This window comes from Episyrphus balteatus, chromosome 2, assembly GCF_945859705.1.
Source record: "Episyrphus balteatus chromosome 2, idEpiBalt1.1, whole genome shotgun sequence".
In the NCBI taxonomy this organism is placed as follows: Eukaryota; Metazoa; Arthropoda; class Insecta; order Diptera; family Syrphidae; genus Episyrphus; species Episyrphus balteatus.
Genome location: NC_079135.1, coordinates 79,474,273 through 79,491,245, shown reverse-complemented (window position 1 = coordinate 79,491,245; position 16,973 = coordinate 79,474,273). Strand labels below are relative to the sequence as shown.

The following is a 16,973-nucleotide window of genomic DNA, read 5'->3' as shown; positions in this document are numbered from 1 at the left end:
AAAGTATTGTCCTTGCTGAAAAACAGTGCATTTCTAAGAAAAGATAGGTATTTACATTGCCTACAACTTTGGTTGAGTAACTCATTCGATCAAGCCAATAGTGTAGTATATATAGACCAATTCACGTTTTTTTCAAAACGGCGGATTTCGGCAGGTGGTTGGCGTCCCGAAAACCAGGATTTAAGCTTTTCTAATACCCTTCTTTAATATTTGAAAAAATCAGCCTCCCTATATTTCGTCCCATAAAATTACTGTTTTTTTACTAACTTAACTGTACTATAGACTAAAGTTTTCAGATAAATAACTTTTGACTCATACATCGCATGACTTTCAAAAATATACCAAATTATTGGAAATTTGATGGTCTATAACTTTTACTGTTTAAAGAATTATGTAACTTAAACCGGGAATGATAAAATCTTAAAAAAACCGAAAAAAAATAATTTAAAGCAACATAACCTCAAAACTATTACCCGCTCAGAAAAATAATGTATTACAAAGAAAAAGATAATTAAATTTCCAAGAACTTTGGTCTGATAACCATTTCTATAGGACCTATAGTTTTGAAGATATAGAGCGATTCGCGTTTTCCAAAATGGCGGATTTCGCCAGGGGGGTGGCGTCCCGAAAACCAGGACTTAAGCTTTTCTAATACATCTCTTGCAGATTTGAAAAATTCAGCCGTCCTATATTTCGTTCCACAATATGCCTGTTTTTTTACTAACTTTCCTGTACTATTGAACGAATATTTTCTAAACGCTTAGATGAAGACCACACCAGAAATGTATGGGGTACGAGCAACATTCATGGGTGAAATTTTTTGACACACCCTTATACAAAAATATAACATAATTTTTATATTTTGTTTAACTATTAACTATGTTTTTTAGTGAATTTGCAAAAATATAAGAAATAATCCACTGAAATAGTTCAAAGAAAAGTATGTTTTTTTTTTTTAATAAAATAATATGTATATTCCCAGATTTATGCTAGAGCTTATAATTTTTACTTTCTAGATAGTATTTTTAAACATAATCCCGAACACCTAAAAGAGGTGTTATATTTTTAATGTTATGCGATACGCATGAAGCAGTTAAATCTCTGATAATATATTATAACGTATGGATCAGAAGCCCCAGATAAAAACAAAAACCTTTTTTTTTTCCCATGTCTAAGCTTGACTTCGGTAACAACAAAACAAAAGAAAAACAATTTTATTGCTTCATCGCGTCTTAAAAAAATGAATATAAGTCTGTGGGAAATGTATAAATTATGTATTTATTTTATTTAAAGCTCATTTGTGATGACAGTAGAAGTTTGATATTTTTTAGAAGATTACAAACGACACATTATGATATTTTATGACTATCTAATTGGTATGTGGCCTTAACTATCCCATTTCATTAAATTTTTTGCGTTTAATTTATTTTTGTAAACGAATTCGTTCAATATTTTGATATAGCAGAACTCTTTATTGATGGAAAGATTTGATGCCGTTTTAAATTTTAGTCTACTGGTCTCTAGTTTTTTAAATTTTGTACTTAAATAAATGTTTCCGAATAAAAGAAAGAAAATCGATTGTCGAAAATCGACAAAAATGTATTTGCAATTTTTGTACATAAACGTAGGCCTATTTACTGGGAACTCATATCTTTGAACCAAAACATATTTCGAGAATTTGATCCGAATATGTACATATATCTGCTTCCGAATGTTAGAAAACAAATATTTCGATTGCAAATAACCCAGCAACCAGACCTCAAAGAAACTTTTCGGTTTCAGTCATGAATAGAGCGTAGAGATACCTTTCTTTTGTTATCTCATTCGATGGACTTGGAGAAAATTTTTTTAAATGCATTTTTTTCGGCAAGGGTTAACTTGAATTTTTTTCGAAAGTCCAAAAAAATAGATTTGTAATTTTGGTACCCAAATGCATAGGCCTGTTCCCTATGGACTGGACATATCCTTTTGCCAAAACTTTTTTCAAGACTTTGATCCGAATGAAAGAACAAAACATATTTCGATTGCAAATAACTCAGCATTTAGATCCCAAAGAATCTAGCGTTTCGGTCATGAAGAGAGAAAAATAATGGCAACTTAAATTCCGAAAGGCTGACGATGATTCCTTGCTGCGACCACTATCGGCAGTAACTTCTGACTGACAAAATTATAGACAACAGGTTTTTTTCTGTACAAGCTTTGACGCTCATTATATCTTCATTGCTAGTTTTAGTGTAAGTTTTGGGGTAACATTTTGAATAGTTAATTCCTTTATTGTTGCCGCAAATTAATTTTGCTTGACACACACCACTTTGAGTTATAAATTACTGTTAGTGCACCCGACTCCTGCTGCAGATAATTCTTAAACGTATTTCATGGGAAAGTACAAATCAAAATAAAAATTAAATCTATGTACCATACTTCTATTACAATCAATCTTCTTTCGGATTGAAGGATAATGGTTAATCCATTGCATCCCTTATAACAAACAATGAAATATAATGTCTAATCACATTTCCATGTTACGCATCATATTGTCAAAATTTATAACTTCTATATATAGATATGTACCTATAAAAATATATATATGTATCACATTATTATAGCGGTACTGAATGGGTATTAACCTTTGAATAAATTATTGACATATATTGGATTGGATTAAAATGGGTATCTGATCTCTGATGGAACACGCCTTGAATATGTTCTGTTAATCAATGACAGTGTCAACGCAATACTACATTTTAAATGGCTTTCAGACTCAGACTCTGAACGATGAAACTTTTGTTTCGTTACCTCTATTTATGATTGTCTTTGGAAGAAAAAAAACAATACCATGTGCAGATGTGCTAACAATTTATTTTTGTTTTTGAATTATTTGTTGTTTTTCTCCTTTTAATTCTGTATCCACATAAAAAATGTTAAATGGGATTAAAATGTCAATGTTATAATGTACGTTATTCCCTGGCGGCAAGATATCAAATGAAAAATTATTTCAAATGAAGACGATTGATTAGTACCCAATAATTATTTTGATCTTACTTTTCTGAGAATTTATTTTTTATAATACTAATAATTTTTATGCGTCACAAACGATTTTGTATAAGGTCATTATAGTCGAAGATCAGTTAGGAATTTCAATGTCAAAATTTCAAATTCATGTATTGTCGAACGTGGACAAATGTTTTTAGTATGTAATTGAAGTCGGTTTTGTTTTTATTAAAAAAATATTGTTAAAGAGTACAGTCCTTTTTCGAAACTGCACAGAGTCAAACTTTGAAAAAAATTGATTTAAAAAAAAAAAAAACTTTGAAATATTTTTCAGAAATCCAAAATTGAATTTTTCGACGTTTACGCACAAAAAAATTTCATTGAAATCAATTATGAAAAAGTCAGAAATCAATAAAACCATTAATAACGGTTTTTTTTTGGAAAACATCCTTTTCCATTTTAGTTTTATCGCAACTACCATTAATATTGGTCGTTTTGAACATTTTAAATTTCTCTATCTTAAGGTGGTCATTTTGATATTAATAATTCGATGGATTTGATGACGGAAATGCACTAATCCTGATCCTGCTCCGCACATAAGCGCACACCCATGTCATCATTAATTATTTTCAAATATAAATATAATGCTCGATCATGATGTAGTAAAGATTTCCATTCCATTGACTGACTATATCTTAACGATTGTGCCAATTTAATAGAATTTAACATAAATATCAATTTTTCAGTCCTGATTTTTTAAATTTTTTCGGCTTTTCTTGTCTCATTTCTGTATACACCGCCAGTTCTACGCCTGTCAAATCAATTATTTTCTATATTTACTGTCACCATCTTACAATTACCAAAATATATTTGCGCTGCGTGAGAATTCTTATCTTTAACAACAAAAAAATAATCTCTAAATCCAACAGTCTTCCAAGGATTTCTTTTATATTCTATTCAGGTAGAAAAATGCAACAATAGTTTTTCTAAGGATTGAAAGAAAAAAAAAAATCGAATTCATTTTCTATTTTGAATTACTCACGTGAAATTGAATATCACGTACAGTGTCTTTTTAACAGTGGGACTTAACAACTTAAAAAAACAAAAATAAAAATAGTCAAAAAATATAGAGCAAATTATTTTAACTTTTAGTAAAAAATTAAAACGAAAAATTACATGCGCTGCTTTTTTTTTAACCTTCAAAAATATCAAGATGCTAGAATTTTTTTCATTACTTAACACTATTATTTCCTTTTTTATTTTAAATCACAAACTAAAAGTGAGTAAAGCATTCTTTTTAAAGATAAATAAGCATTTCGCACTTTTAAATTTAACTCTCATATAAAGTGATTTTTTTTTTAAGTAGAATCCCATTTTTAAGTTGATTCGAGGACAGTTTTAAATATTTGAAAACTTTTCGCCAGTATTATTATAATTTATTATTGATTTCTTTTTTGTTTTCATTTTTTTTTTTTTATAGCTGTTCTACTGTAAGTCAGCGTGAGAGAGGAAAAGCAATATAATATATTGAAATTCTTTTCATACAGGACCCTATCCTGCCTATCATCCTTTTGTACCGTTAACCATAGTTTTTTTTTTATACCACCTGTGGTTGTGATCTGACTAAGCCGGCGCCGCCAACGTATTCATGACAATGCATCTATAGATAACCAAGGAATCATACATTAACTGAGCTGAAGTGAAACGGATTCTTTTCGGTCTCGAAAATATTTCATTTTAATTACGACAGGTAGACATGACGAGTAGACGGGGGATTGAAACGAATAACAGTGTGCTGCTAGTAATTAGGGATGTGTCTGAAAGTAAGATTTAAAAATTTAACTTCAATGTTTATAAGCGTTACAAAAACAAAAATATTTGAAATAATTTTTCCTGTCCCAACACTCACATCATACATACATGTGTCTGCGGAAAGCAAAATTGTTCTAACTCCATAGGATTTATTAAGGACTTAGACAATTTTTCTTTCCACCAACAATAATGTATGTAGTTCAATATAAAGCCATGTTTTATTAACTTTGCATGTAGGTTACGGTGCTTCTTATATGGTCGAACATTTTTTTTCTCGATTTTTTAATGGGACACCATATAAGCATAGAATATAGTATTTTTTTTTTTCGATTTTAATATTAAAATTTAGGGGTCGCTACCATTCACTAAAGATTTAAGTAAAAAAAAAAAAGATCAATTTCAACAAAAATTTTTTTGTTACAATACAAAATACGCTTAAGACCCGTATTTTCAATCTTCAACTGTCTGACGAATAAAGATATTAGGCTCAAAAACAATCAGATAAAAACATTGAATTTTTTAATTTAGAAAAATCATTCAGTTAGCTATTCTACAGAATAACACAAAAAAAATTTAAAATTCAAAAATATTCAAAATTAAACGTCATTTTTATTCCACTGTATTTTTATGAAAATTTCTTTCAAAACAGCTAAAGATATAATATAAAGTACCTACTAAATTCTGATTAAAAATTTTAAAATTTTCTGAGAAAAAAAACAAAATTTGGTGTATTTTTCAAAACTTTGAATTGTGGTAGCGACCCCTAGAACGTGTTTAAACTGGACCAAATTCTACCCAATTTATATTTAAGGCAGAAAGAACAAAATGAAAGGGTGTCCCATTAAAATTTCGAAAGTTGATTTTTAAGAAGCAGGGTTAACAAAAATAATAAACCGGAAATAAATTTTGTGTGTTTGACTTAGTAATTTTGTCAGGAAAGTCGAAGCTCATATTCGGACACTGTACAATTTTTACATTAAATGGGGTATCCAAATAAACTCATCCAAGAGGAAACTATTGTGACTTCAACGAACAGGCGGATCGGCTGGACGTAGAAGCATTAACTCAATACAAAGTAGGTATGTAACTAGGAGTCAACAAACGAGCTCCTGATTTCAATCACCTTCAAAACCTGAATTAAAGAAAAAAGGATTAAACCAATCAACCAAACTCTTGATCTTCAAACAGCTTCTGCGACCAGTAATTGTCTACAACTTTTCGATACGGTACAGGTACACCATCTCCAAGACACCCATGAAGGAACTATACATATTCGATAGGTAAAAACTGTGAATCTCCACCGTACTTTTTTTCGACAAGTGTCCAAGATTTCACCTTAGTAGGTACTTACACAAAGTTCAATATTTTGAAGTTTAGCCGAATTTCATTGCTAACCTTATTTCCTTATCCTCTGGGTTCTTATTCTAAAAAGTAAAAATTCATTCTGCTCGTAAAAACCATACGATTGTGAATAATGTAAGTTTAAGCTTTAGACAGCTTCTTGGGAGGTCTTGACGTGCACAAAAAATCTCTTTATCTGTACTTCAAGTTTGAAAAAAAAACATTCAATTCAAATGTCATCGTGCTTATACCACACCATCTCTAGACAAACTCGTTCATATTAACCTACTAACAGAAATTCTGATAAAAAAAGATGTAATAAATTTACACGAACTGTTGTAGTACCGAAACATGTTTTTGATGTATCTAATGAATATGTCAACATTTTTATGTCCGATTCTACGCTTAAAGGCTTGGTTCAACTCAACATTTTTTTGTCTTTTGTTGTTTGTGTTATTTTTTTTGTTTTTATATTTTTGTCATTTAAGATGTCCAACTGATAGCATCACATCACGTTCCGTCAATTTTAATAAGCAAGTGTGTAACGAACGAATCAAAAACACAAGACTATATCCAAATCCAAAAACCACAAAGAGAAAGAAATTCACGGAAATTTAAGTGCTATAATTATGCATACTAAGGAAGGCTTATCTCCGTGACGTAAATATAAAATTATAAACAAAAATTGCCTTTGTTTGAATATATCGGAATAACGTTGTATTATATGAATGAAAAATGTACTCATTGGACCAGCAACAAAAACAAAAAAAAATATGTTTGTGTCAAAAGAATTAATATGGTGTGAATGAAACAGGAACGAGATTTTTTGATGTGTAGTACAAGAACAAAAGAAACTATTCAGACAAGTCAGTTATAGGTACATTTTATTAAATCAAACAAAATCGAAAGCCTTTATGAAACGTCCAAGTGATTTGAAAACACCTTTAAGTGACATAAATAAATCCATGTTGCATAAGCTTTTACTTCCAAGAACTATGTTTCATCGAAGTGTGGACTTAATTCGTACTAAACCTGCTACTTTCTATGCTTTTGAATCCATGGCTTATTATTTTATCAATGCCAAAATAACCATGCCAAAAAAATGTTTAGCAATAGAAAAACAAAATTTTATTAAGCTACAAATTTCTACCAAATAAATAACATTTTGAAACATTACTTTGCATTCATAAAATTGTAGGTATACAACTATCACAAGAACCGCAGTCTTGTTTTTTTTTTAATTCTAACAATGAGCTATTATATCTGTTTGGTTTAATTTATGTGAATGGCATTTTTATTCTCTTTGTTTGATTCGAGTTTCCTTAGTAATCAAAGGCTATTAAATTGTAACGCCTCTATCTCAGGGATCCGTAATTATTTGGGTTTTTTTTTTTTGAAGAAATTCATGAATTAAATTTGTGCATCATAATATTGAGGTCAAATAGTTTTAATTTTTGTGTTGGTTTATTATTATAAGGGGTGTAGTTGATTTGAACCAGTTGACCATGTTATGAAGTGCAAATTATTTAAATCAGAAGATTTTTGTAAATGCTGGTTAAATATCATTAACAAAATTGATGGATATAAGAGTGACGCTCATTTTGGTCATGTTAGATTTTTTTTTCTTATCCGATAATTTTTGCATTTTGATAAATGAAAAATTTTTAAATTGGTGGTTTCTTGGTTTGACTGGACTTCAAACTCTAAATGTTGACACACGAAGTTTAATAAATACTTTCAGACTGATTTTTTTTTACAATCAAAAACGCCTAAATTCTGTAAACAGGTAAGGATTCAACCTCAGAATGAATGATAACACAGTGTTACAAAAATGAGGTTTCAAAATATACGCGGGCGGAGATCTATCACGTTTTGTAGAGCTAGTCGCACTGATTACGAAACGGTTTTTGACAAAGTCCCTAACACCCCCAAAATCTGGAGTTAGGGGCAAAAAACAGTTTTTTTTACCTTCACTTATTGAAACATTGAAAACTTATGTTTCTATGCCTTCTAAGTTTTGAGAAAATTGAAAAATAATTTTATTAGATTTTTCATTTTTCAAACCTACAAGGCATAGAAACATTATAGTTTTCACTGTTTGATAAAAAATCAATTGAGGCAGTTTTCTTCATGAGTCAATTTTTATTAAAATTCACAGTCTGGACAAAAATATAAATTAATGAGTTTTTAAAATTTTTTTTCGCCTATTTTTAACTTTGAAATCGATTATTTCAAAAACTATCGGTTGAAATATATTGATTTTAAAATTACAATTAAATGAACTGATTTTCATAAAAAATACCTCGTTTGATTTTAAAATGAATATAATTTTAAAATATATTTTAAAAACAGCATGTTGTTGTGAAAATATATATTTTAATTTGATGTCGAAGTTGGGTAAATGACGAAAAAAAGGGAATTTTTGAACTTTGACAGCTTATAAATTCTAGGTGGTTTAACCGAGTAACATGTTTTATACATTGTTGAAAAGGTATATTTATCCTATCAGAAACTGTAAAAAAATCGAAAATGGGTAAAAATTTGACGAAGCTAGATTTTTTTCAATGGGTGAAGGTAAAAAAAACTGTTTTTTGCCCCTAACTCCAGATTTTGGGGGTGTTAGGGACTTTTTAAATACCGTTTCGTAATCAGTGCGACTAGCTCTACAAAACGTGATAGGTCTCCGCCCGCGTATATTTTGAGTGATACACCGTGTAATAGAAGTTATTTTGCCCAATATCTTCTTTTTGGCATTCTATAACTTATCTCTAAAGTCTAGAAAAATCTCATAGCTATCCTCAAGTCGCAATTACAATTAAGTTGCGATAATTAAGAGCATATTTTAAGAATTTATACCTGTATTATCTTAGAAGCAAACTTACTACCGAAAACCCATTAAAAGTTATGTAACGGTAACCAAATTTTGCACAAATGTTTAAATATCCATCATTATCACGAATCAAAACAATAATGCAATGAAAAAGAACATATAATTAGAAAAAATCGTATTTTTTGAGTTGTAAGAAATTTAAAGACATGCACTAAAAACAGCCTCTGAATAAGGGATAATAGGCTATTTTTTTGTGTTATCCTTTATTTTTTTTTTCGCAAAACTTAAAAAAAATACCTAGGTAAGTACTTACTTATGAGATGAGGCGATTGTTTTCATTCATGTTAATACATTTAACTGAGACATTAATTTTGTATTTCAAACAATAAGTTGAAGTTTACATTCAATAATGTTACTGCAAAAAGTAACAGAAAAAATAGAGTTAAAGTTAAATTGCAGAATACAGGATTTACCTTCCAAAGGAGTATCCTGTAAAATACAAGATAGATGGGACCCTTTTTTTTAATAAATCTGTAGAAATTGTTCTTACAAAATTTTAAAACGTTTGTGTATACTTCAATTACATCATTTTCAATCATTAATTTTGAAGATTTTAATATGTACAGCAGTTTTTTTGGTTATAACTTTAACTTTAAGATGGTGTAGAAAAATTTAAACCTATTATAGAAAAATACTGTCAAAAACGGAAACAACCCAAAATACGCATTTTTAAAATCAATTTTTTAGTAATGAGGTGTATTAAATATATTTTAATTTCACATCATACAGTCTTAAGTACCTAGTTTTATCAGAAAATATTGTTAAAAACCAAGTCGTTTTTTCACCCCTCCCACTTCTCTGTATCCAGGTGACAGAGAAAACTCAAATGCCGAAATTAGTGCATATTCTGAAACTTTCAGAAATAGGTTTTAATTCGCTCAAAACAAACTTTGAAAGTTTGTAAAAATCGTTAATGTTGTTTTTAACAAACAGAGTCAACTTGTACTGAGTCAAATAATTTTAAATGACTTATAGATCGACATTTTTGTATACAAAAAAACTACAAACACTGTTAATACATTTAAAATATTATGCTATTCGGTTAAAAATGTATAAAAATCTTTATAAATTGCAAATGTCAAATTTTATTAATCGTTGTTCGTAAATTTTATTTCAACCAGACACAAAATCTTTTATTTTGTTCCTTAAAAACCATCAACGATAACAATCGTATAATTAATTTTTTGTTGAGTTCATTATTTATCGTAAAAGAGCCAGCCGTTAAAAAGAAAAAAAAAAAACAAGCAACAAAAAAAAAGACCAAATTCTTAATATTTTTGTCACAGCACACAGGAAGACAGAAACCATTACTAGAAATCTTTAGTGCGAAATTATAAGAATTAGAGCAGTTACTTTACTGGGTGACTACCCTAATGTTTATAATGCTCCCTTCTTATTTGATTCTGTCTGGTGATGGTGATGTTTCATATATACGAACTTGACACACAGGAAGTAAAAACTGTTATTCTACTTGTTGCCATCATCCTGGAAGATTAAGGGAAGATGCGTGTTCGAAGGCGAACCGAGCATCATCATCATCATCCTTAGAGAGATCTCTTTTAAACAGATTGTGGTATAGTGAAGCAAAGGACTTTCAATGTGATGGGAATTTTCTTCCCTATCGAACTAGGAAACGTTTACACATGATGTGCACAATAAGATTGTTCAATGTTCATATTATTGTTGTATCAAAGGGGTCCCAAGGAATTTGTTTTTTTTTTTTTTTTTTTTAATTCTGAGCGAAGAAAATCTTTGTGATTGCAAAACCAAACGAAACAAAAATATTATACTCATGATGAACATAAGAAACGAAAGCAAAAAAAAAAAAATTAAAACGATTAAATTATGCAAATAACTTTGTATTGTTGCTACAGGCGCGTTGAAAAAATCATCTTAATGAATTCGGAGAATAATGCCGCAGCTGGCTTTTGGGAAGACTGAAACTGATGATGAATCGAATAGGTCTTATTTTTGTGATAACTAAAATACCTCTCCTCCTAATCAATTTTATTTACAAACGGGGTTAACAAATAAAAAAAAAAAAACGAAATCGGTTAATATTTTGAAGTGTTATGATTTCTAAGTTTTTTTTTAGTGTTTTAGGATTTTGTTTATAAGCTTACCACTGTTTAAACAGATTTATTTATTTGTTTTATTTGATATTGAAATTTTTGTATGTTGGTTGAGGACGAGATTCACCATGGATTGTAAGAGCTTCCTTAAATATTAAGTCATTTTTTTTTGCAATTTTTAAAATATAGCGTTCGGCACTCGAGTCTGAAAACCTAGCATGTTACTTTCTTTGTTTCACTACAATCAGCAAGTCTGACACAAAACTTTTGGTTTTCAAAAAAGAAAAAAAAAAAATAATCGAAACATCGTAAGTTTTCGAAAATGTTTTTCAAAATTGTTTAAATGACAGTTACAATTTTGAAATTTGGTAATGCTTATGACGTTTTATCTACTGATAAATATCGTCTCGATTTATCAAGCGCAGGCTTATAGACACGGAATATTTTTGGAAACGAAACCGTTATGTAACAATTTGACTTGCAAAGGAGATCTGCAACACACTGCTTGCCGCGACGTAAGTACAAAATATCTGCCACAAGGTTAAAAAAAGGTTTGTAATTTCTTTTATTAAGTTTAAACTCCATACACGCTGTAAGGATTTTAATTTTTTGGATATGTCAAGAAGAGAAATTAACACCATGATTTTGGGACATAATGGAATAAGAAATAAAATTGCGAAAGAATGGGATATTGCCAACATGAATATACTGGTAAAATTTGGTGGTTTTCAAGCTCTCTACTTATTAATAATTTTTTTTTAAACTCAAGCATTGGAGCCGGGAGCTAGAGAAATTGTCGAAATATTTTCTAATAGATTGTCAAGTCAGAAGAGATCCTTGCGATTTCTTGGGTAGGTAAATACATTTTAAATATTTAAACAAGACTTGGGAAAATAAAGCATCAAATAATAATTTTATATTATTGTTATTTCCAGTATTCAAAGACATTACAATTGGTCAGAATGTCTTCTTCTCAAAAGCTTCTCCGGGATCAAGATGGGTTGGAAGAACAATACGTCATTGGTATTCCCAATTAGGTTATGATATTAAAAACTGGGACCAATTTAGAGAAGCTGAGAAGAAAAACATTTCTCTTACAGAGATTACTCAAATGATTTGGCCATCAGTGGAGTTTATTGGATGTGCTGCAGCTAAGTATGTATTTTCCTTTTTCGAAATACTGATTTAAAAAAAATATTCGTACCTTTTACTTGCTAACGACAAAGTTGAATTCTGTTTTTATAGAATGTTTGAAGGCTATATGGTAACATGTTACTATCACCCTTCAATTTCGAAAAATTGGAATGTTTTTTCTCATGGCAAAGGATGTACTAAATGCTCTAGAGAAAGGCTTACTTGTTCGAGGGATTTCACTAAACTTTGTGGATTAGGTAAATAAATAAAAAAAATTTTAAACAAATTTACCATGAGCTTTGGGTTTGTAAGATTAATTTACTTATATTATACTTAATTCCAACGATTGGTGGATTAAATTAGGAAATTAAAAAATTGAAGAAGTTTTAAGTTTATTTCTAAGCCTTTGGTAAATAAGAGTCTTTTTGGAGCCGAATACAATAGAATACCATTTTATAAATTTAAATAAAAGAACATTGATATTCAACTCACATAGCAAAGAAGTTTTTATATTTTTTTTCTGCACAAAACGTTTGAATTTACTTATGGTTTTTAAATCTTAATTTCATTTTTGTTGCCTACAAATATGCTGTGAGAACAAATCCAATTTTTCAATAGTCAGATAAACCTCAGATAGAGCTTATTCCTAGGAATAAAAGTTTTTTTTTATATTGACATTTGGCAGTTTTTATTCATCTGATAGTCTAACTGACGATTGAAAAATCAAGGCTTAAGGAATTTCATAAGTAGTGTAAGAAAATAACAAGTGTTTTTATAATTAACTAAAAAAATGTAGGTCTTGTTTTGATTTTATCTTATCTTCTGTGTCGACGTTTATTGATTTTCGAAATATTTAAGTGAGGCAAAAAAACCTAAAAAAACGTTTTAAATGGTCTTTTACTCAAAACTAAGTATGCAATTTGATTTCTTGTATAAAACAAAATTTTTAGAAAAAAAAATTCGAAAATCATTAGAACCATATTTTTTTATAAAACAAAAATTTTGTAATATTTTTCAAAAAAAAAAGTTGGTAGGTATACCGAAAAAATTAAATTTTCTATTTCCTTTATATGGCAGGTACCGTTAGTTTTGGTTATAAAAGAAAAATTTCAGTTTGTTCTCTAGTTATCTCGAGTTCGATTTTTTTTTTTCGAAAAAATTCGAAAAATCATATACTTGCCCTACATTACCTATAAAGCAAGTACAAATAACCCTTTTGTATTCTTAACTCATAAAATATTCAAATTAACTTCAATATTGTTATTGTTTTTCCATTTCAGATGTTCCCTACAATATTGGACGTGGTCTTGCAAACCAAGCAGTTATTATTTATCTCGTTCAGTTTATAATTGTAAATATTTTCAATTCTTTTTAAATAAATTATTATAATAATAAATTGAAACTTTATCACAATAAATTTAAAACAAATAAATAAAAAGAACCCTGATGCACATAATGTATAGATTTGAACTCCCGGTGGATTTGTCTGAATTCGCTCCGTGTCCGTATTTACAAAAATTCTCGTTAAAAGAAAACACAAGGCCATAAGAATGGAATTTAATTTTTTTGTTTGTCATTATTAGTTTATATGTATTTAAATTTAATCAATCCTTCAAGTTCAGTTAACTTAACAGTTAACTTTTAAAAGTCCAAAACATACCGATTATTACCATTTTATGGCATTTTAAAACATAAACAACTTAATGTTTCTTGCAACCAATGAAAGTAAAAAATAAAGAATAATTATTAATTTTTGAAAGGTCATTTTCAACCACAACAAATAATAACATTAAAATAAGGTGTGTTTCAGCATTAATCAAAACTCAAATCTAACGATTTTTTTAGGAACAGAAATTTTCTCATTAAGCACAAAAAGTTGTGCTTTAGGTATATTAAAAACAACATCAATAAGAACAACGCTTTAAATACCAAAAAACAGCAATAAATTCTGCTCCCATTAGTATTGTTCTGGGCAGTCAAAATTTCGTATTTCTTCCTTCCAACGGTTTCGATTGTTTATTACTTGACGAATTAATATAAGCCAAGACTATTTTTGAAATTAAATACATTGTTCTAAATATCACTTGAAGTCACCTTGTCGAATCTTAAGAGTCGAAACGTTGGTACATTTGTAGAAAGTTAGAATATACTTGAAAAAAATTCTTGGCCAATTTTATACTGTAGAGATTTTATTTTAAGCCTTTAAGGACTTTATTCGTATACACTTCATTTAGAACAATTCCATAGGTAACCTAATAACATTTACAGTGGGCAACATTTCTTTATATTTTATTTAAGTAAAAAAGGCAAAAATATTCACCGCATCTATTGTTCCTCCTCCAATCCAGCAAAAGATAGTTCTGCTGCAATTCAAAATTTTCAAAAATAAAACAAATTTTGCATAATATACTTTTATTTGAACGTTGTATTTTCTACGACATCTTATTTAAATAGAAGTTCTTTTATAATACACATTTAATGTTTTCATTTTTTGTTTTTATTTTTTTTTTTTTTTTTTCTTAATTAACAAATATCATAATGTTTTTTTTTTGTTTTTTGTTTCTTCTTAAATTTCTTTTGTACGTGGTGAGTCTGTATACATGATTTGAAAATTTACAAAAATAAAGTTTGCAATATTTTTATTATGTAGTTAAAATCAAAATTATAAAATAAAAAACAAAAAATAAAATAATTTACTATTTATTTATGATAATTAACTATTTATTCGGATAAGTCGCTGTTTATTTTTTCTTTCATTTTTATTTTTCGTTTCATAAACAAAAATTAAAATTAAACAGTATTTTGCATTCTTTTTATCTTCGATTTAAATTTTTACATTTAGATTTTTTTTTATTTTCTTATATATGTTTTGTTCTTTTTATTTAATTTTTAATATAATCCTGAAATTTGTATATCAAATTAAAGTTTATCTTGGGTTTATTTTTACACAATGAGTTTAAAAATACATATTTATCAAAACTTCTAAACATCTAAAGATGTCAACCTTAGTTGTTAACGTCATTTTTTTTTGTTTTTGTTTTATTTTTAAAAATGAAATTCACAAGATTTTATAAAGTTTTTTTTATATGTTGTTTTTTTTTTGTTTTAAGATTTTTATATATATACTTTAAAGACATTTAAAGTTTTTTTTTTTCTTTTTCAAATATTTATACATACATAGCTAAAGCTAAAACTATCAATATCTCTTGAGTCGCTGAGGTACACGTGTTCCTTTTTTGTTTCATTCGTCAATACTATGTTCAGTATGATGAGAGTGAAAGTTATATATGTAAAGATAATAATTATTCTGTTTTCATATTTATAAATTCAAGATAACATTTATTGCTTCAGAATACAAATTTATTAAAAATGCTTTTATATTTTGTGGACTGTTTTTGTTGCTGTTAAATTATTTGAAGAGTGATACCCTGAATAGTATTTAAATATACATTTAAAGAGTGAATAGAATTGTAAAAGATTGCAATCATTTAAGAATGATAACACCAATTGATTTCATTCGAAAATGATTACACACTTTTTAAACTCCATAGATTACATTCCACATAGTATAAAAACACACAATAATTTATTCATATTTTCTTTGTTTTACTAACATTAGAGTTTAAACTACGTTTTTTATATCGAAGATTCAATAATTGAATTAATTTCCTATCATTTCTTGTTAAATTCACAACTTGCCCGTTTTTATAAGTTTGTAAGTTTTATTTGAGCATTTTACTATCTATTATTTATAATTATTATTTTCATTTTTATATCGTATCTTCAGTTTCGGTGTTGTTATTTTGCAAATAGGGCATTGTGAATTATTTTTTTTTTTGTATACTTTTGAAGTATTGTTTTTTATATTAAATTATTATTTATATACATGTACAACCTTTAAATTAAATGTTTTGTCTTTTTTTTTTTTTAGTTTAGTAGATATGTTTAAATTTGAATTTTATTTTTAAATTAATTTAAAAAAAATTATAAAATATATTGCACATAATTTTTTTAAAGAAAAAAGTTTGATAACTAAATTAAATACAATAAATTTTGATTTTTACAAATAAATTATGCAATTGTTTATTATTCGTTTGTTTTTCTTATTAAGTTTTTTCTTTTCGTTTTGTAAAACACTTTAGAGGTAGTTTTGTTGGTTGATATGAAGTCGTTTTTATGATGAGTTTTCTTTCTTTATGTCTGATGCTGAGGTAGATATGTTTATTTTTTTTTGTTTTTCAAGTCAATTTGAGTAAGTTGAGATTTATAGCAAAATCTTAAATATTTAATTTATTATAGTTTGCTTATCGAAACCAATGGTGTCGACAATTAATAGAGTTTTTCTATTTTGTTGAAAAAGTAACTGATTGATGTCAGAAAAGCATTTCAAAGACTTTTGTAAAAGCTTAGTTACATTGGACACTTTTGGCAAAAGAACAAAAGTTAAAAATTTGTTTTAACATGCACATTTTTTTGGGAAAAAAATTCAACAAATTGTTTTTCAGGCCAAAATCTAAGCTGAATCATTTGTTTTAAGTTTTGCAGCCGAAAAAAAGGTCAGACAACAAGTTTAGTAATCTTGAACTTTTTTACTTTTTAGGCCAATGTAGTTAAGGGTACAGAACAGAAGTTTCTTTGATTAGAGTTTGTATTTGTGATAGACTTAATCAGTGATTTGAAATAGATCTCAACTAACAAATTGACTTTTGCTTTTCTTATTTTTTATATTATTT

General features: G+C 28.0%; 1 protein-coding gene across 1 annotated transcript; it reads left to right on the top strand.

Moving 5' to 3' along the window:
- Positions 1-11,682: 11,682 nt before the first annotated feature.
- Positions 11,683-13,636, top strand: LOC129912436 (GLIPR1-like protein 1). The gene is made up of 5 exons (XM_055990655.1): positions 11,683-11,817; positions 11,876-11,957; positions 12,042-12,261; positions 12,352-12,497; positions 13,521-13,636. Exons 1-5 carry the CDS (start codon positions 11,722-11,724, stop codon positions 13,613-13,615), a joined length of 639 nt encoding a protein of 212 aa, XP_055846630.1. The 5' UTR covers positions 11,683-11,721; the 3' UTR covers positions 13,616-13,636.
- The last annotated feature ends 3,337 nt before the right edge of the window (positions 13,637-16,973 follow it).

Excerpts from the sequence above, each read along its gene's own strand:
- LOC129912436 (XM_055990655.1), top strand. The coding sequence starts at position 11,722 with ATGTCAAGAAGAGAAATTAACACCATGATTTTGGGACATAATGGAATA. Across the intron at positions 11,958-12,041 it reads AGATCCTTGCGATTTCTTGG|TATTCAAAGACATTACAATT; the intron begins GTAGGTAAATAC and ends TGTTATTTCCAG. Across the intron at positions 12,498-13,520 it reads CACTAAACTTTGTGGATTAG|ATGTTCCCTACAATATTGGA; the intron begins GTAAATAAATAA and ends TTTCCATTTCAG.